The sequence below is a fragment of the Melitaea cinxia genome, chromosome 8 (assembly GCF_905220565.1).
Source record: "Melitaea cinxia chromosome 8, ilMelCinx1.1, whole genome shotgun sequence".
NCBI classification, from domain to species: domain Eukaryota; kingdom Metazoa; phylum Arthropoda; class Insecta; order Lepidoptera; family Nymphalidae; genus Melitaea; species Melitaea cinxia.
Window position 1 is genome coordinate 5373433 of NC_059401.1, and position 22613 is coordinate 5396045.

Genomic DNA, 22613 nt, shown 5'->3' on the forward strand with positions numbered 1-22613 from the left:
CTTCGCTGCCAATCGCATGGATTGTTTTAAGGACTCCAAATTATCATGGCATTTAGAGCAAGCCATACTCTCTAAAACTGACCGTAAATCATATAATCCAGCGGATTAACTAGACTAGATGACGGTCAGTGTTTAGCTCTGATGAAGTTCGGAACGTTGGTTTCCAAGCAACATTGAATGGATCGAGCTTTATGACCCGGCGCCGAGTCTTGCTGAAAGGACCATTTTTGGTTATTGAACACGGTGTTGCTAAGGGGCTTAACTACCTTCTCAAGAATGGTATCTTAATACACTTGTGGCAATGTTTTGATACCTTTTTCAAAAAAATATGGCTCAAGTCACTCCTTCATATCTAACACCCCACCAAACCATCACTGAAGTCGGATAATGCCCACCCTGTACTCTGTTGACTGATTGAGAAGCTTCCTTAGAGCTTTTGAGCATAAATACGGTCATATTGTTTGTAATATTGCTCAATTGTAAAAAAATTCTCATCCGTAAATTTTTTAAATTAATCCTAAACATTTTCTGTGACCTCCCTGTGCGTACCGCTTAAGTAGTTGTTTTCATTTTACCACCCTTTTCTTTTTTAAATTATCTATTATATAGGCTGCAAGTCCTAAGTCATCTTTTAAAATACGCGACATGGTTCTAGGTGCTATCTTCATTTCCCGAGATATTTCTTCGAATTCTTTCCCTTACTGCTTTGATCGCCTTTTTCGTAGGAATACTACGTAGACGGCCAGATCTTGTCTGTCACGAACGGAGGAGGTTTCATTGTACCTATCGCCTGGTACATAGCCCGGTACACTTACGTTTGACTAATATACCTACCTTGTGTAATGCAATCACAGCGATTCGGTTCTCTTTATCACCAAACTCCATTTCAATGTCACATAATTGTGTTTGCTCGCAAACGAAAAAAAAACCGGCTTCAATTACATCGACGAGTAATACAACGTAGATCGACGAAAAAATAGTCAAGTAACTACGCGTTATCAAAGATTACTCAAAAAGTAGTTATCAGATCTCAATAAAATTTATATGTGATCACATGACAAACATCAGCTTTCGATTAAATTAAAAATTATTAAAATAGGTACACCCAGTAAAAAGTTATTGCGGATTTTCAAGAGTTTCCCTCGATTTCTCTGGGATCCCATCATCAGATCCTGGTTTCCTTATCATGGTACTAAACTAAGGATATCTTCTTTCACAGAAGAAGATTATTCTCTATTTATTATTAGAAGATCTTCTTTCATAGAAGAAGATTCAGAAGACGGGCAACAGCGTCTTCGGTGCGACAAAACCAGCCCTGCGGTCACCAACCCGCCTGTCCACCGCGGTGACTATGGGCAAAACACATGAGTTCACGCCATTTTTGGCGCGAACTTTTGGAGGCGTGGTGATATGTCCAGCGGTGGACTCCGATAGGCTGAAGTGATAATGATGATGTATTATTTTATTTATTTTTAATTGTAACAGTATTTATGGCCAGGCTGTATTTATTATTTGTATTGTTTAAAAGAAATTCAGTATTAATAATATTGATGAATATTGATGAAAATACAAGCGCTTGTTAATAATAATAATTAATAGTAATTAAAAGATCAAAGAAAATTACGAGATAATAATACATATTTGTGCTTGTGAGCACAGTGATCAAACCCAATATACCTTATTTTACTATTATTAATATTTGTGTATAGCCAACAATATATAATATAAACATGCATAGAACAAAACGAGCCGATCTAAAGACTAATAGATTTTCTGCACATCAACTATACTTAGACAGTTCTGTTGTCTCCGAGGACTTTGTGACTTTTGCGTTAGGACAATGTCAGGCCCTCCATCACACTACAACTTATACGTGACAAAAGGTAAATTAATCTGACAAGTATTAAACAAAAGTGTACAAACGCTAGGTAAGTCTAGTGTCTCCTTAGTGTATTATCTCGGTTAACATTGGCGAAATTACATTCCTTTAAGCCCTTTAGCACCACTGAAAGCCTTTGAACCCAATGAATGATGAATGAATGAGTGTATGAATAAATGAACGATATAAATTAGAAAACGAAACGTTTCAAAGGACGATGTCAAATCGCTAACGTTCTATGCAACCGCAGTAAGGAGGACACATTTCAACATAGACCGATAAATTAACCGTTCAAATGAAGCGCAATTTCTTATGAAAACAAATAGGTAGTCTCACGATTGCCAATACTTTGAATAAAAAGCAGTCACTGTTTACAAACAAATAATTTCATATTCGAATAATCAAATCCTTCAATGAAGTTTATTTTGCATTGAGGTAAAATCTGCCTGATAATAAATAAATTAAAAAAAAAAACTATTTCTTATAATATTTACGCATTTAAATTATTATATATTTAATTAAGCAATAATTAATAATGTTTTTTTTTTCTGTTTCGTTTGTATAATTAATTAAAGATCTTCGTCTTCATAAAACATAAAATATAATTATAAGCATAAAATTACATAAGTACTTATTGTGTTCTAATTATAATGAGCTAAATAAATACTAAAAACTGCTAATACTTTGTACGGCGGTTCATAAAGAGAATCAAATATTCAACAATGCTGTAATTTTCTGTTGTACGTAACCAAAATTAAATAAAATTAAATATACCGTTAGACATTAATAGTCATTATAATTTATTCAGTACTTAATAAATAAGTACGTTTTGTTGTATTTCTAAGTAATATGAAAAAAGTATAATATACTTATAAATTCTATTATAATTTAGAAGCACTAAAATTGTTCGAAAATCTATCGAGTTCATTAATTCTTATTAAGCAGTGAAAGAATGCCTCACTTATTCATTTATTTGTATTAATGGCTATCAATATTGTTTAATAGCACACATTTCGCCAATGTACGTTCTATGAATAAGATATAGAAACGAAATCATACTTATCCACTTAATTATTGAAATGTTCTGTACATATTCTAGGGCTAAACAAAATACTCTATAAAAATAAAAAAGCAGAAGAATTGAAGCTTAATCTGTCACACTCCACTGTTGCTTGGCGGACAATTTCCTTGTTAAGGTTAACGATACATATCAGGTTTAAATGACGTCAAAATAACATAAACAACGTCAACGTTTAATGTTACTTTCATCACTTCTGCACCAAAACGATCGTCAAGGCTATTTAGTTATTAAAAACCTTCATGCCATAAATGTTTTAAAAATATAAACGTCATGCTGCTCAGATTCCATTTTCGAATTCGTGAAATACTTGAAAAATCGCAAACGTACGCTAAAGGTTCATTGAACTTTAATTTACATTGTTTATAAATATATCTCTAGAAATTAAATAGAACTAGACATAGTGTTGGCTTATCTTGTAACAAAAAAAAAATACGTAAAAATCCAAAGCATTATTGATACGGACTTCTTCTTTATAACGACTACAAATACTAATGTGTATACCTATAATAAATTAGTTTCCTTTTTTTGTATAGCATAGTGATTTGGTTATCGAACAAACGAAGCCTCTAAATCTAAAGTACAGTTTTAGTGTCATACTTATACATAAACTATGTTTTTATAAGTTAAATACATCTAGTGTTCGACGATTTTTTGGATATTTTTGGACGTGACAAACTTTCACTCGAGTGGGGACTGGCGAGTTGGCTATGACATGGGGCTTCGCTTTCCAAGCGTACGACCAATGGTATCAAGATACTGACGTATTTCGTAACTTGTCTGCCATTGAGGAATGGCATTTTAGGAACGTTATAAATATTACTATAACATGCTATATTTTATAACCTTAAAAATGTTAAGGCTTCTAAATATGGTCGTTTTCCTTGTTTAGCTGATAAGTAAGGTCGAGTAACGTTAGCATATAATTAAATATAATTTGATTATTAATCCCGCAATGAACTTTAATATATTACCTATATTTATTATATAAATGATAAAGTTTACTATTTAAAATAGATACATAAACAATCACTTTACTATACATAATTTTACAAATATATAAAGTTCATACTGCCCAGCAATTTTATATACCTACTAAGAAATACACCAATATTATCAATGTCAACTTTTATTTTTCAGAATGTGTTAACGATTTTGTTATTAGAATGTTTTGTATTCATTAAGTTGAATATGGAATTTAACGTGGAATTTAATTATGTTCTATTGTAATGTCGGAAACTGTTTTTGGTTATGCAGTATTATTTTGTTTGCCATTTTATATACTACTATTATACCGTTTGTTTCTAAAGCAAGAGGAAAAAAAATAAACAATAGAACAGTTGGGCTTTACAGTTTTATCCGCATACATTTTGATGCAGCAGAAATTTTAAGATTTTTTTTCATACGACTGGGCAACAAGCGTACGCTACTGCTACACATCCTAATTAACACACTCCTTATAATATTTAGCAATATTATTTGTGTGTGCGTGTGTGACTAGCCCGTTAGCGCAGTTTGTAGTGACCCTGCTTTCTGCTCCAGGGGTTGTGGGTTCGATTCCCACCCCGAGTCTGGGTGTGATATATATATTTATTTATTTATATATGTATTATTTATATGTATGTTTATCAAAAAAAAAAAAAAAAATATATATATATATATATATATATATATATATATATATATATATATATATGTAGCTATACCAGTCGGCTGTTACCTATATAACACAAGCATTAAGTTGCTTACTTTAGAAACGGATGACCGTGTGTGTATGTTGTAAATGTTTATTTATTTATTTAGCTATGATCTTCTGTAGAAAAGGTCGAGGTATTCACCAGTCGGGTTTCTCCAAGTTTCGAGCAAGATATATTCCGATGTACACTACCTCAATAGAAAAAAAGCCTACGTTTTTGTGGATCACCAGCTACAGATATACTAAATTTCATTAAAAATGTTTTTTTTTTTTTTGCTAAAAGTCATTCATCCGTCCATTTTCATAAACTTTCGCTGTTACAAGTAAATTTTGTAGCAACATCTCTTTAGCAATTCTAAAACTCGAAAACAAGTCGAATATTAATCCCTCTCATGTTCCTGATATTATAAAACTATATCAACGTAAATAGTTCAATAAACCATAATTCTAGTGACTCGATATGTAAAAGATCACAACATCTTTAGCAATGTTAAAACTAAAAAGTTATGAACTGCTCTATTAAAAAGTAGATAGATAACGGGATAAACTGCACTGGACATATTACGATACATATTGACGTATTTAATTTTGTTCACAATTTAGACTTACGGACCGATATATAACCCGAACTAAAAATACATAACATTGATTCTGAATAAATTTTCTGAAGTTTTTGATAAATCTAAGGTATGTTTTGTTTAGCATATTATGTATATTTTGCGTTACAATAATGGTCATTTTAAATATTAAAACTAAATCTTTAGATCTTTTAAAATATTTAGCTCAGTTGAAATGATTTGTAACAATCAATCAATTATAGTTAAAATATTAAGTTTAAAAGTGAACAATAAACTAGAAACACGATTTTTTTCCTAAACATTGAGGAATATGTTTAAAACTAATTCCTTTTCAAATGTTTACAGAAGAAATTGTTACTATTGGACCGATATCAATACATTTCCACCAGTAGAAAGTTAAATCATCCAGAAACAGATGCCAAATTATGACATCACGATTTATGATAACGGATTAATAGCCATAAACTTTAAATGAAACTGTAACAAATGACTAGTAAATAGGTATATGTTGATGATTCAGTAATTTTTATTCACCGTTTAAGAAAACAAGCAAGTGATATTTGATAATTACCCTTTGTATTGGCATTGTAAGGGACGTTCACCTCTCGTTAAGTTCCATTATATTACCATCATTATAAATACTACCTACTATGGAATAAGGAAATATTTTCCAAGCTACAATAACCATATAAAAAAAAATCTGTTTCTTACGGTTTCAAAGAAAAAAAATACGAGAAGATAATATCGCAGTTATTATTTATACTATTGACCGATATATGAAATAGGAAACTAGTAAATCTATTATAAATATTTTTTTATTTTTATTTCAAATGAATTATACTATACTAATATTATAAAGCTGAAGAGTTAGTTTGTTTGTTTGTTTGTTTGTTTGCTTGCACGCGCTAATCTCAGGAACTACTGGTTCAATTGAAAAATTATTTCTGTGTTAGATGGCCCATTTATGGAGGAAGGCTATAGGCTATATATCATCACGCTAAGACCAATATAATAGGAGCGGAGCATCAATGAAGAATGTTTCAAAATCGGGCTTTTTATTTTCCTTTTGAGGGCTTCCGCTGCGTGTGCTGCGTAAACAGTTAAGAGGAAAGGGTACCGGAGAGACTTTTCAAAAATAGGTATTTGAATAAAATGTTTCTGTCGCGCTGCATGCCGCTACCGCGCCCCGCGCCATCTCCGCTCCGTTTTTTCTATGTGTGACTGTCGTGTTGTTAGTGTGCGTGCGCCGGCTATTCAGCTATTAATTGTTGACGATATTTTAGAATTCACATCTTTCGTTTGTGATTGACTACGAGTACATATAGCGCATAGTGCTATTTTTCTGAATTTGGCTTGTTTTATTGAATTTGTTCTGCATCGTATTGCTGTGACTCGGCTTACTATTATTGGATTTCGTAAACTACTTATTATTACGTTTTATTATTTTGACTTGGATACTCTTTGTGACTTGATACATGTCTATATTTTTGTGGGTAATTATCGAAATACTTAGGTACTTTATTTATGAATTAGGTATGTAATTACATGGTAGAGGTGTGTGTAAGAATGGGTATTGAGATACATACATAATTATAGTGTATACATGTAGTATATAGTATAAGTGTAAGTATAGTACCTATATATATGTAATGTAGTACATACATAGTATAAAACGTTTGTCTTAGTACCTATATCATTTGTAATGTCTCATGTTTGTCGCAGTTATTAATACATAGATACCTATAGGTTATATGTATTAATTAACATATAATTGCGGCGATATAACAATGGTTAAAAATAATATTATATTTAAAAAAAAAAAAACAAGAAAAGCCGACTGCGTGAAGAACAACTATTATAAAGTCAACTGAATAGGCTGGAACAAGATAAAAATTCAATAACTACACAAAGATAGCTAAATAAATCACAACAATTTCACACATTATACCTATACTGTACACTTACAAAAATCATGAAGGCGGCTTTTGCAATTATTATTTTATTTATGTTTTTTTAGTTAGGCAAATTACTTAATCGATTCAATTTTTTTAAAGAGTGGTTGATTAACATGACATAATATAACAATACACTTTATTGTACACCGACAGAAAATAATAATACGTAACAGATTGATTTTTAACCGACTTCCAAAAAAGGAGGAGGTTCTTAATTTGACTGTATTTTTTTGTATATATGTTACTTCAGAACTTTTGACGGGGTGGACCGATTTCGACTTGCTCGCAAACGAAAAAAAAACCGACTTCAATTACATCGACATGTAATACGAAAAAGGTAGACGAAAATATAGTCAAGTAAATACGCGTTTTTAAAGATAACTCAAAAAGTTGTTATCAGATGTCGATGAAATTTAAATATGACTACACGATAAACACGAGCTTTCGATTAAATTAAAAATCATCAAAATCGGTACACCCAGTAAAAAGTTATGCGGTATAATACAACGTAGGTCGACAAAAAAATAGTCAAGTAAAAACGTATTATTAGATATAACTCGAAAAGTTGTTGTTAGATCTCAAATAAATTTAAGTGGGACCAAATGACACACACCACCTTTCGATGAAATTTTTTTTTGTTGAAATCGGTCCACTCAGTCAAAAGTTCTGAAGTAACATACATTAAAAAATTCAGTTGAATTGAGAACTTCCTCCTTTTTTAGAAGTCGGTAAAAAAATAGAAACCAATTTTACACGTCTATAGAATTCCTAAGTCGAGAAGTTTGAACAGTGAAAGATTTAGTATAAAAGAAAGACGAGTGAGAGGGAAATTCAAGAAGTAAGCTTTCCTCATAACGAAGACTGCGTTCATGGGAATCATTAAGAAATTCAAATGGTCGCTTTAGATAAGGAGGTACAACAGGGTTAAAAAGAATAGTGTAAAGTAAGTTGAGAATATGCGTATTCCTGCAGAAGGGAATTGGGTGCCACTCAGGGCGTAACTTCTGCCGTATCAGCCGTATCCCCTAAGGTGTGTAAGCAAAAATTAGTAAAATGTTATCCACAATGTCACTTAATCTTGTGCTTCCTGGAAAAAAGATTTAAAAAAAATGCCATACATACCTATAGAATTTTCACTTTAGAAATGACTGAAGTCTGAAAAGCAATCTCCTTTTCTCCGAGTTAAGCGTGCGCCCAATAGTTGATAACATTTTGTATCGTTTATTTCGGGATTCAGTTAATCATTATGAACAATGAATTTTGGTTTTTTATATAAGAATGGGGCACACAAGCAGACGAAGCAATGTGATATATAACGGTTACCGTCGCCCATGGCCTAGAAAAAGATGTAGACACTCGAACTCGCTTGAAAACCCCCAAATTTTAGCAAGGTCATTCCACAGTTTGAATGTACGCGGAAAGAATGCGCACGAAGCTCGCAAATTGGTTGTTAACCATTGGTGGACAATTAGTACCACTAGACTTCTTGACGTCGAAAGAATGCAGAACACGACAAACGACACTGCTCATAGTGCACATTACGTATCGCGTGCTCGCACCGTGGAATGCTCGATGGTGCTTTCCCCTCATCATCAAGAGTTGAATTCGACGCGAGAAGAGTGCAAAGAATTTTCGCTTACTTTTTCGCATAATGTGCCAGAAAGCCTTCAGGTTCGCGCAATGATGGAAGTGTAGACTAAAAATAGTTACCTTCGACAGCTTTTGTAAGAGACAAAAGGCACGGTTTCCATTTGGAAAGCCCAAAAGTCTTTCGCCAATTCTACTAGTGTTTGAACTTTGCCCTAGCGATTTACTACCTGTAAGACCTGGAGAAAGCGTTGAATCTCTTCTTCAGGCTATGCGCCTGTGAATCCCCCGCATATAGATGCGGGAGATTCATAGGAATTCACTAATAGTATTAGCCTTACAGGCTGAAGCGAACGATCCCCCGCATCTATTGTTGCATGTCAAGGCTGATAACTCTCCAGCTTGGAACTACAAGCTCTTTAAATTAGCTTAAAATCTGAAATTTAAAACATTAGGCATGGGAAAGAGCAGAGTTCTAATTTTTTAAACTTTCTTATTGTATTTTTTATTAGTATTACGGTAATAATAATCATAATATACTTTTTTGAAATCATTGTATTGAGCCCTTTAATTTGATACCAAAAACAAACAACACAGTTATTTACCATAATTATCATTGTTATTTGTTAGCGAAACCCTTCGTTAGCCCAGGTTTGCACAGTGTTACAATAAAAAACGCATATACAAATACGGTTCTATTGTAGTTATGAAAAGAGAAATTATTTAATTTTGTTAATACGAATTTTAGAAAATATCGACTAAAAATTACATCACTAGTGTATCGATATAATTATCGACTATGAGGCATCACTTCGCTGGCGTATATACGTATTGCTTTGACTCTTCCCTCCCCCAGACCTATCCCCCAAAAAGCAAGAAAGGGACAACTGCAGCTCAGACCGTTTTAGGTAGATAATTTTTGACCAAAACAGTGTTTCGTAGTCGACTGTTTTCTCCTCAGAACATGGCAATTTTTTTTTAAATTTTTTTTTTAGAAAATAAAAGAAGACTTCGGCTATGCCCCTATGTTCTCATTTTTTTTTAAATATGCATATATTTTTTTTAATGAGTGTTTGAAAATGTACAAAAAATTATGCAATATTTCGAGTTTTTGAAGTCTCCTAATTCCTAAGATAATAAGAATATGAAAAAAATCAAAACATAGGGGCATGGTCATGGCAGCAAAGAGTTCTATGTCACAAAAATATTTGATCTAGTGTCATTATCCAGGGAGAAAACAGTCGACTACGTTTGTATGGAGAAAGAGCCTGAATTGTTCCTGTTCCACGCGGACGAAGTCGCGGACGAAGTCGCGGGCAGTAGCTAGTTAATTATATAATTTAAAATTTATATTATCAAAACGTGACACAGGTAGGCGTGACACATACTTTAAAAAAATCACGGTCCATTGTACTTTTGACATCTTAATATCTATTGGTATTTTCATAATGCTTGTATCATGTGTGTATATTTACAAAAAAAAAGAATGATAGTAGTACCTATATACTTACAAGAAAACAGGAAAACAGTATAGCAGCTACGGTCCTGTCAGCCATAGTCGCGTGGATGTTTATGATAACCAGGTCGTTGATAGTCAAGAACAGAAGCAAAAAGAAGCCAAATATATGCGTCCATATGTTCATAGTTTCGTTAGTCCACCAGAATATGCTGAAAGAAATAAGTTGATTTACTCCACTGGTTGCTGTCATGTGTTAGTAGCGAAGATTTATACCCCTGGTTATATTACAGAATTATTTAAAATATAGCAAAACTAAATAAAAAACCAAATACAAGTTCAAATTTAAAGGTGCTAAGGATTCTTCGGACACACAAATTGTGTAGGTACCTACTTAAGATTTCGTTCGAAACAAATACGTCATAAACGTAACTCGTTATCTGTACTCTCATACTAATTACCTACTGTTATTTTTTACTTTATTCAAGAGTTAAAGAGATCCTGTATACAAGTAGACAAATTGTGCAACCTTAATTACTAGCATTTTTTTGATAGTGAACACTAAAAAACTATTTTACTGAATGTAACAGTAAACTTTGTGAGTGTTCTTTAATGTTTCCAAATATGTCTAGACACACAAAAAAACAGTTGTTACTTACACAGAAACAATTTCTAATTTTCTATACATTATTGTGAAAAGTGACACCTTAAGTTGAAAACGGAATAACAGGTATGTTTGTTTGCATAGTTATAAAAAACTTAATTTATTGATAGTATCTTTAAAAAGCTTTTAAAATAATTAGCAATAATATGCTTTATCTATATGTATCTTCAATAAATCTTTACCAAAGATATACGTGTAAATAAATAGACTATTTTTGTAAATATAATATTCTACTTTTATAAAAGCAAGCTTGAGTCAGTCAATCAGTGACTGAATTTCAAGCTCGAATCATTTAGACTTAATAAAAAAAAATTAAAAATGAAATTAGAAAATAAGTAGAGCATTGTTACTTATTAGAATAAAAAAGTTAAAGTATTAAAAAAAAAAACCAAAAGAAAGAAAGAAGAAATAACTTAAAAGATAAGGCTTGAATATTTAATTTTATTAGTAATCACCCACCAGTGGTCGAAATTTGACCATAATTAATATATACTAATATTATAAAAAGGAAAGATTTGATTGTTTATTTGCATTGAATAGGCTCCGAAACTACTAAACTAATTTGAACATTTTTTTACTGTTGGGACGCTACACTACCCGCGAGTGACATAGGCTATAGTATATTAAAAAAAAAATTAAGGGAAAAAAACATTTGGAATTTTTTTGTTAAATACCCGTGAGAACCTGGGGTGGGATGCTACTTTTAATGAATTTTTTATGCATAATTTAAAAAAAAAAATAATAGAATTCTGCACTCCTTCTCTATATAAACTATAAGTGTGTGAAATTTCATACTCCTCTGTCACAATTTTCGTAAAAAGGGATACAAAGTTTTTGCTTCACGTATTAATATATATATTTATTGCTTATCTGCTTGTCCTTTTTAGTTTATTTATTTTGTACTTTATAAAACCAAGCTGCAAATATTCAATAAAAATATTTCTAAGAAGTTGGTTACTAAATTAATTAATAATTACTTTTCACATCAAATTATGTAAATGTATGAAATAAATAACTTTAAAAGAAGACACTCAAAATTGAATATAATATACTAATATATAATACACAAAATCAGACATATAAATTGTAACAAAATACTAAATTACCTTTCCCAGCAGAGCTTGGTTGGTAGAAGTTTTCTGTAGCCATCCCTTATAAAAGGATTATGTTGCAAGTACACAGGTGCTTCCTCATATTTTAATAGTTTTCTATAATTTATATACTCCACGTCTTCATCTGTGAGGTTGTTGTTATCTTGCAGTTTCTTACCCCGTCTGAGCAATGTACTAGTTTGACAGTATTCTTTTTCTTGATTGCAGTCATCGTCTAACTTAAATATTATTTTTTTATAAATTATATTGACATATTATAATAAGTTTTTTTTTATTTTTTGAAAATACAATATATAAAGTTGAGTGTTATATTATTTTTTTCATACTAAATATACATATATTGCAGATACAAATGTTTTCTCTTCTTATTATTCCTATCTTATTAGAGAATTCACTAAACCTTTCATCGGTATTTTATGTGTAACTATTTCTAGCAGGTTCTTTGATAAATGATACGTAAAAACTAAAGTAATATAATCACAGGTAAGAATTTAAAAAAACACTTACTTTTGGTATTGGCATAAATTCTACAGTTTCAGCTTGGCATTCACTAACTTTTCTTGTCATAGTTAAAGTCATGTTGCAAAATACGTTAATTAAGTATTTATTCCAAAAATTATTTGGGTATTTTAACTAAAAAACACTTGTACCATTTGTAACTTTTCTATTTAAATGCACGATCACAAGTTTTAAATATATAAGAGACAAAATAATAATAATAGATATATATTTAATTTAATCGGTTAATCGTAATGTTGTTTTTAAAATATACAATAACGACACAACCTAACCAAACGTAATATTCTATGAAACTGTCAAGAAACTGTTTGAAATTTGAATCCTAAACTTCTGTGTAATGAATTCTGCATCTCTGTCTCTATCAATCTATCTCTGTCATCGGTTAAATTCCTTGTGACGTACACGGTACGATTGTAACAGAAAGACGTAAAGGACGTAGATGTGGCATTTTGAATGTAGCACACAATCTATACATTAATGCACACAATTACACTGCATTCTGTCAAACTGTCAAACACCACAAACCAAGAAAGTCGATGTTAATACCTCAAAGAGTATAATAATCGATACCTCATATCCCTCACATCCAAAAAATTGTATAATATTTTAAGTATTACTATACTCTGTGATCCTTGCTCATATCCAGGCTCCATGGATGAAGTATACTCTACTTCATCCTAGTCCAGGCTCATTTCAATCAAGTCCTCACTTGACTAAAAATTTATAATCACAGATAATGTATTTATTATCGATCATCTAATGTTGCCATAAAGTCCTTACAATCTTAAATTGAACAAATTTTATCAAGTTGTCGCAAGTCGCAACATTATCTAAATGCAAAAACATAAAAGTATAAAACCTTTACAATATTAGTAATATAAAACTATAAATAAATTGACAATTTACAGCATACCCACTTAAAACACAAAAGGTCAAAATGCACCCGTATGAAAAAACCCATACATATATAAAAATTATAAATCGACTAATTGTCAACTACAATTAAAATTGGAACAGTATCGATATCTTTGCCGACACGTATCTCCAATCAACCGATGTTGTCAACTTATTGAAACGAATTAATCATAACATAAACGCAATTTAGAATGTTTCTTGTAGCTTTTTATTTTCGTCTTGTACTCTTTTTTGCACTCCTCAGCAGGATCACTGTCAAATTTATATTTTTTATGACTGTAGGCCACTTTATTTCTGCCGCCCCATGTACATACCTTTCTAAAGGGGCCCCTTTACTGCAAATGGAAAATTATTAAATAAACGAATGAATTAGTCATTAAGAAACAGAGAGACTTTTATCCTCTGAAATCAAGTGACCGTCCTCTGAAATCTGCCGCCCCTAGGCTGGCCTATACAGCCTATTTATAAATCCAGGACTGAACAATTTAAATTTTACAGCTATTTTGTACTTTTTTTCTTCTTTTACGTTAAAATTTAACTACCACTATAATTAATTATTTTTTTAATAATTCTTTAATAACAAAATAATCTACACTAAATTATAATGACTACCCGCGAGTGGACACGCATGGGTCGAAAGGAGAAGAAGGTTCAATAACTTTTTAAATTTTAGTTGCTTCCAATGGTAACGCCCAGTACCTTCAAGTTAGTATAAAATCTGACCACACACCACGCCTCAGCCAGTTTGCACTCGGTACTCGGGGTATAATAACGTGTAAAGTGAGTATGGGTCATTTCGACCCACGTGCGACGTCTTTTGTACGTAAATTATTTACTATCGTCATACTACGAAAAGTGTTCTTACGGAGAGATGAAGGATTACCCCTCATATCCATTAATACAGAGCAAGATCTAAAGAACCTCTATACAGATGAAGATTGACTACTAGCTGTCGTTTGTTATAATTATAAAGATATAACTGAAATTATAATGATGACTCTTACATACATCTCTTAAAAACTTATACAGTTATATTTATAATATTGTATTTTAATTACACTAAACATAATACAGACATAAAACTTATATATACACAAACCAAATCTCATCTAAACTATTCACACTAGATATAACGTTTATTCACATATACAAAAAACACTTGGATAAGTCGTTGGTTTATATAATTAAAAAAATTTCACACCTATCAACATACAAAATGTAGATAATAGCACTAACATTACACGTAAATACATATTTGATAGAAAACAGTATACTAATATTATTAAAGGCTTGCAATATACTAACCCTTTAACAGTCTTAACGTTAAATATTTGTAGCATTAATTGCAATATTGATCGATTTTTGGTCTTTTTGGAAAGTCTGAAAGAAGAAATTGATATTCTAGTATTAACAGAATGCTGGACAGGAGAACTCAATGAACCTCCTGAAATAATAAACTATAAATTGTTTTACACAAAACGAAAATTAAATAAGAATGATGGGGTCGTGGTATACGTTTGTAAAACTATTAATGTAACCGTATGTGAAGAATTAATACAGGATGGCAACTGCTTAATTGTTATAATAGAAAACTTTACTATTTATATGTACATATAGACCTCCCTCTTTTACTAACCCTCTCTTTTTTATTGATTCCTTAAATAGCATCTTAAGTAATATAAAAACAAAAAATATACTACTAGTTGGCGATATTAATATTAACATATTACCTAAACAAACAAATGATCGGTACACTAATATCTATTTATCACAACTGGCGTACTATGGTCTTATACCAGCAATCGACAAACCGACTGGAAAACAGAAAACGTGTATAGATCACTTCATGTTAAAAACACGCAAACAATGGCAATCTTTTGTATTTGATGAGTTAACTGACCATTCTCCAATTTTGATCACCATAGACAACTCTAAAACGACTACGACAGAAATAAATTTTCATATTAAAACAAAAATTGATTATGAAAGTATTAAGAATGCATTATCTACCACTACATGGGACGAATTTTATAAAATAACAGATACTAACAACGCTGCAGAATTTTTAATACGTAAGCTAAAAACAATACACATAAGTTACATAAAAATCTCAAAATGAGTCCGGATAGTGATTCTATTAAAAAACATTATATAAATTATAGGAATCTATGTAATAAAGTAATTAAAAATGTAAAAAAGAAATATTATGAAACACGGTTTACTAAATTTTCAGGTATTTTCATAATAAAATGACATGGAAGCTCATCAAAGAGGTTGGCAATGTTACTGAGCAACCAAAATTGGCGAGCTCACTTCTAAATCTTAAAAAAAACTACAATGAATCTCTTTATGACGTTAACACATATTTTGGTTCTGTTGGTATAAATCTGGCCGGTAACATTTTAGAAAAACTAAAAACTACAGACAATCTTTTGGCTGCTAAAGTGAAATCCCGCAGTAACCAACCTTATTATTATTCTATGCTTCCAACCGATTCCATGGAAATCCGTGACATAATAAGTGGTCTTAACAGGGACAGTGCTCCCGGATGGGATGGTATTTCTACTAGAATATTAAATGTATCCAAAGATGTCCTAGCGGGACCTATAGCTCATCTCTGTAACTTAAGCTTTGAGATGGGTATCTTTCCTAAGATATTCAAAATTGCTATAATAATACCTGTGTACAAAAATGGTAATGAATCTTTGCCCTCTAACCATAGGCCTATCTCACTCATAACACCACTCAGTAAAATAATAGAGAAGGTTGTTCATAAAAGACTTACACAATATATGGAGAAATACAATCTTTATGATTGAGTATTTTAATGATATATGCAATTTACTATGTCATGGAACTGATACTGTTATGTTTGCAGATGATACAGTTTTTCTTTTTAGAGGAAATAATTGGGAGACAGAATTCGAACATGCTTAAAGAGGTCTAAAGAAAATTTCTGCTTGGCTAGAAGACAATCTCTTGAGTTTAAATATTAACAAAACTCATTATATTACGTTTTGTAAAACGGATGCTACAAAACCTAGTAATAATCTTAAGCTGAAAATACATACCTACCCATGCAATAGAGATTTACTAAGCCCTAAGTTATGTAACTGTCCACACCTGTCCAAAAGTGATAAAATCAAATACCTTGGAATAATATTAGATTATAAGTTAACTTGGGAACTGCAAATATCTAATCTTTCAAATAGAATAAGGAAATTGATATACGTGTTTAAGAACTTGAGAGAAAATGTACACGAAAAACTCATGATGCGTATATACAAGGCACTTGCAGAAAGTTTAATTATGTATTGTATCAGTTCGTGGGGGAGCTTCAAAAACATACTTCTTAGAAGCCGAAAGAGCACAAAAAGCACTACTTAAAGTCATTAAAGGCCTACCATACAGATTCTCGACATCAGAATTACACAAGAAATGTGAAGTACTTACTGTAAGAAAATTATACGTCTTACAATCCTTGCGTAGACAGTGGCGTAGCGTAGTGGGGGCGGGGGGGGCGGCCCGCCCCGGGCGGCACTTTTTAGGGGGCGGCAAAATTGAACAACACTTAAATAATAAAAACAATTAGTAAATACTAGCGGCCCGGTACGTGCTTCGCTACGTATAAAGTGAAATAATAAAAAAAAATTACATAAAATTCATTTATTAATACAAAAAAAAAAAAAAAAAAAAATTGCTAGGCTATTTTAAAACTTAATCCAAAACATTTGGATAACCAGTATTTTTTGTTTTTCCATTTTGAGAAGCAATAGTCGAAGACTTTTTCGTAGTCCACAAATGCCATACACAGCGGCTGATTATATTCTTCTGTCTTTTGTATAATCTATTGAACAGTATGAATGTGGTCTACAGTGCTGTAGTCATTTCGAAACCTCGCTGCTCCGGTAGTTGGAATTCGTCGAGTCTTCTGGCGAGACGATTCGTAACAACAATCGAAAACAGCTTATAGATATGGCTCAGAAGTGAGATCAATGTGTAATTCTTTGACAGAGACTTGTCGCCTCTCTTAAAGAACAGCACCAAACACACTACTGGACCACACCTCCGGCGTGGTACCTCGGTGGGTGACGGCGTGAAAGAGTCTCACCAAGACTTTTAGGGTAGGTCACCCTGCGGCTTTAAGTAGCTCAGTCGTAACTAAGTCATCCCTATTCTGCTCAATCAGAGTAGCAATCTCTCTCGTATTTGAGCAGTGGAGGTCTCGGCGTACAAGTTTTCGTATCTTCTTGGAAAGAGCCCTCTGTTCTGGCGAAGCTGCTTGAGCAGTGAGCAACTCGCGCCTCCACCACACTAGATCCAAGGCTTCGGAAGAGAGTTGGACTGCTTTGTTGACTTCGTCAGCTAAAGTGCCTACGACCTAGTGTACACACCGTCTTCACCACGTTGTCGGTCATCTCTTCCACGTTGCCAGTAGTTTCCAGCGAATCGAATCGGTTTTGGTGTTCCCATTGAAACTGCTCGGAGCCACATAGTAATTGGGGCAGCGTACGTCGGAGAGTAGATTTCACTAAGCGGGCCCGCTCTTTTCGGAGGTATATATTTAAAGTGCTCCGCAATAACCGGTGGTTACTGCCAGTGTTAAACCAATTAACCAAGGAGACATCTCTGAATATATGCCTTTTATCCGCTATGATGAATCTATCTCGTTCCTCGTCATAGTGTTGGGGCTTTGCCATGTACACCGCCTTTGGGGCTTCTTCTTAAAAAAAAGAATTCATCAAGAAGAGCCCCTCTGACTCGTAGTAGTTGACGAGCATCTGCCCCCTGCGATTCCTGCGCCCCTACCCGCGTGGCCCGATCCTTGATTCGTCGCGGTCTTGTATTCCCACTTTAGCGTTGAAGGCTCCCATAACAACGTTGTAGAAGGCCGAAGTAGTCCCATGCATGGCCCTAGTAATATCGTCATACAAGGCTTCGACTTCATTGTCAGATTGTGCTGAGGTCGGCGCATAGAGCTGTATCACTTCTAGGGAGTACCTGTCAGTGAGTTTAAGTACAAGGTACGCTACCCGGGTCGACACATTGCTGACTTCCACAACGTTGTTAGTGAGAGTCTTGTGGACCAGAAAATCGACGCCACCTTGGGAAAGCCCATCACCTTCACGGAAGCAGAACAAGTGCCCGGAGTCCAGGATCATCGTGTCTTCGCCCTCTCTTCAAACTTCAGACAACCCCAGTATGCTTCACTTAAGTTTAAGTTTAAGATTCGGTTTTACTTCCAGTTCGGTAAGGTTGTGGTCCAGCCGTAACATGCCTCCATTATACGTAACCGGTACGTAGTACCTGTAGTTTTGAGTGGCAGCCTCCCGTATCCCGGTGATCCTCAGCACCCTCCGCCCCACCGTTACCGCGGCCGCTGCTGTAGCCGGGAATAGTGGGGCTACCGAGAACTGAGGGCCTAAAATTCTACCGCGAACTCATGAGGGTTTTTGCCCATAGTCACTACGCTGGGTAGGCGGGTTGGTGACCGCAGGGCTAGCTTTGTCGCACCGAAGACGCTGCTGCTAGTCTTCGGTTGTGTATTTAAAAAGCTAGCTGTAGGATGGCTATACCGCCATCGGTCGGCTTCACTAGTTCCACAGTGGTATTGGAACTTTGCTATTTCATATTATTAACTAGCTGACCCGGCAAACGTTGTTTTGCCAATAAACTATCTACTATAATATAAGTGTGCGGGGATTTACTTATAAACGAAAGCGTTGTAGACAATGAAAGTATGCTTTATTTAGTGCACAGAAAAATTAAAATAATACGTATAGCAGTTACTGCTACGATCGGTACACAAATAAAACCAAAAAAAAACAATGGCCGAAAACAGTATAGTGAGTAAGACAGGAGACCGGCTTTATTCTCATCCCTACTCCGTGATGTTTGCTGGATGAGAGGTGACAACGTAATGTAGACATCTAGCGGGGATAACTGATCGATTGATAGTTATCGACCGGCGAAGGCAGGAGATCAAATTGAATTGAGAAAAAAAATCACAATTAAAGGAAATTATTAAAAATAATAAAAAATAAAAATTGCGATGGAAAAATAGGGCTTGATGGTAGAAAGGTTGAAAATTAAGAGTAATATATTTTTTTTTAATTCTAAGTCATGACAAAATAAAAATAAAAATCCTGCCAAAAAAATTAAAGTTTATAATTAACAAATAAAATATAGGGGTTGATCGTAGAAGGTTGAAAATTTAGGGTTGTATGAATTTTTTAATGTTGTATCATAAAAAAATAAAAATATAAATAATTTATCTAAAAATAAAAAAAAAATAAAAAAAATAGGGGTGGACTACCCTTAACATTTAGGGGGATGAAAAATAGATGTTGTTCGATTCTCAGACCTACCCAATATGCACACAAAATTTCATGAGAATCGGTCTAGCCGTTTCGGAAGAGTTTAACTACAAACACCGCGACACGAGAATTTTATATATTAGATTAATTTATTTATTTTACATTAAATAGTATGTCTTAATAATTATCACTAATCTAATAAAATCTAATAAGTACTATTAATTATTTTGTATTGTTATTTAATTGATTGAAATTTTGATTTGGGCAAATGGAGATAAGGATTGATGAATTTTGCATGGAATTAAATAAAGCTTTATCATTATTATTATTATTATTATTATTGGAACTTTTCTATCCCTTAGTCGCCTCTTACGACACCCACGGGATGAAACGGGGTGGCTAAATTCTATATGTCGTAGCCACTCAGCTAAGTAAGTTTTAGTATACCTAGTTTAAATTGAAATACCTAAACCTACCTACGGGGGCGGCAAAATTTTCTTCCGCCCCGGGCGGCCGACAACCACGCTACGCCACTGTGCGTAGATATCACCCTAACACCATACCTACACATATAGATAACAACAAAAGGATTACAAGATCACCACTGCCACCTTGTAGAACTCAGTTTGCCAAAAGACATTTCGATTACAATGCCCCAAAACTATTTAACATTATAAATGATAAAATTAAAATTAAAGAATTAGGATCCCGTGATTTAAAAAAGATAGTAACTAATTGGCTTAAAACACAAGACTATGAGAATATTGAAAATCTATTCGTACCAATAAAATAATAGGTCAAACTCACTCCAAATCACAGCTAAACGCAGACACTTATTTACATACTCATACGCACACACATACACATACAACACACGCACACTCGCACGCACACATATCCACACACACACACACACACACACACACACACAATCAATCACAACTAAACACACACTAATGAAAAATATTTTTTTTCCATTCTTTAATAATTGTCAACCTTTTTTGTTTTCAAATTCTGTGTTTATAATTTTTGTTTTATTATTGTGTTATTGTCATCCTTGTCTACAGTTTCAATTATGTTTTCGCTATCTGAACGCAAAGTCTGATTATGTAACAATAAACAAATATTTGGGGAAGACACTGTGACCTGTAACACAGCTTTTCTTAAGCTAGCACAGGTCGCAGGGCTTCTAGATAATGTAAACCACATAATTTGAGCAAATAAAACTATTTTATTATTATTATTATAATTACTATTATTTATTTTATTTTTGTTTGCAAATGTTGCGAAATCGTTTAGATGACCAAAGAATATCAGAAGTTTTGTAAGAAGATGAAATAGAGGGAGTAATTTCATCCAAAATAGAGGACAATTTGGAAACCTTTGAAAATGACTCGGACTCTTGCCAAAGTGGTGAAGACGATGTTCCTGAACCTGTTCCTACTAGAAGAGGAAATATGACTGACGGTTTATTACATAGAAGTCCTGATCTCGTTAATATACCTCTGAGTTACATCCGTCAAGGATACTTTCTAGACAGGAACGGCACTACTTACTGGAATATTGAGGAGCCACCAAGAAACGTAAAGGAAATTTCTTTGAACCTCGTAAAACCAGATAGAAAAGAGGACTTCTATAACATTTTTACCCAGACACCTCCGAAACAGAACGTTTCAAGTATTGGGCAAAGAAAATAATCCAGAGACCTCTGCAGTCCCAAGGCCTAGTGGTGTTCGTGGGCGGTGTTCGATCTGCCCTACTAAAAAGAACAGAAAGTCTAAAGCTAATGCAAATATTGTCATGCTTATATTTGTGGGGACCACACTTCATTTCTATGTAGTAATTGTAGTCAGAAACTAAGTACTAATTAACATTAGACTGTGATAAGATTAATTATATAATAAATGATATTTTTTTATCTCGATTTTCACGATAATTTGAAGCTTTATTAAAAAAAAATATTGTTATATAAAAACTTTAATTTTATTGCTCTATTTAAGGTAATGTTGATTACTTTCTATAAAAATAAAGGTTTTTTTTTTTACTATTAGTGTAGCAAAAAAAAGTTTCTCTATGATAATTTTAGTACATGTTAAAAATCATGTATTTTCCGAAATATTTCAACTTTTGTAAAAAATGTTGAAATAATTTATATGAGAAATAAAGATTTATATCTAAGCATTGTATTATTACATTCTTTTTTTATTAATTAAAAAAAAAAAAAAAAACGAAAAGTCCTTTAAACATAGTAAAAAATATTTTGGAAGTACGGGTATTTTCGACACACGCGCGACTATTCGTGTCACAAAAAGTTGCGCGCGTACTGAAGGGTTAAGTGACGTATTATTTAACCTTGTGGTTTCCTTATAAAATAAATAAATATTATTTACAAAATAGTTGTTTTTCTACATCCTTATTTATCATTATTTATAAGTATATCAAATTTTACAATTTTTTAAATGTAATACTTACACACATACACCATTAAATATGTTGCATAAATATTCATTATATTATTTTAAAATAAAAACAACTATATTTGCAAAATAACATTTTATATCATTAATTACATATTTTTTTAATGTATTATTAAATCCTAATTAATATTGTGAGAAAATAGTATTTACATATCGTTTTATTATTTATATATACACATAAAAGTCAATAATATGTTTATTTACATATTATTAATTAAAAATGCTGTGTATTCTGCATATAAATATTTTTTGTAAAATCTTGAACTGAAAATTATTAATAACTATCCACCGGTCTTATTGATTAAAAAAATATTTTAAAAGTACTTGCACTCTTTCGTTAACATCTGGGAAAGTTTCAAATTGCAAAAATGTGCTTGAAA

The 22613-nt window shown here is 32.6% G+C and overlaps 1 protein-coding gene across 1 annotated transcript in view; it reads right to left on the reverse strand.

The window, feature by feature from the left end:
• LOC123655568 (progestin and adipoQ receptor family member 3) overlaps window positions 1-12611 on the reverse strand; it is a 33484-nt gene extending 20873 nt beyond the window's left edge. The window contains exons 1-3 of the mRNA XM_045591336.1: window positions 12509-12611; window positions 12000-12219; window positions 10285-10441 (exon numbers count right to left, since the gene is read on the reverse strand). Coding sequence (XP_045447292.1) covers window positions 10285-10441; window positions 12000-12219; window positions 12509-12584 — 453 coding nt within the window. The 5' untranslated portion in view covers window positions 12585-12611. The remainder of the gene's footprint in view (window positions 1-10284; window positions 10442-11999; window positions 12220-12508) is intronic.
• Between the last annotated feature and the right edge of the window lie 10002 nt (window positions 12612-22613).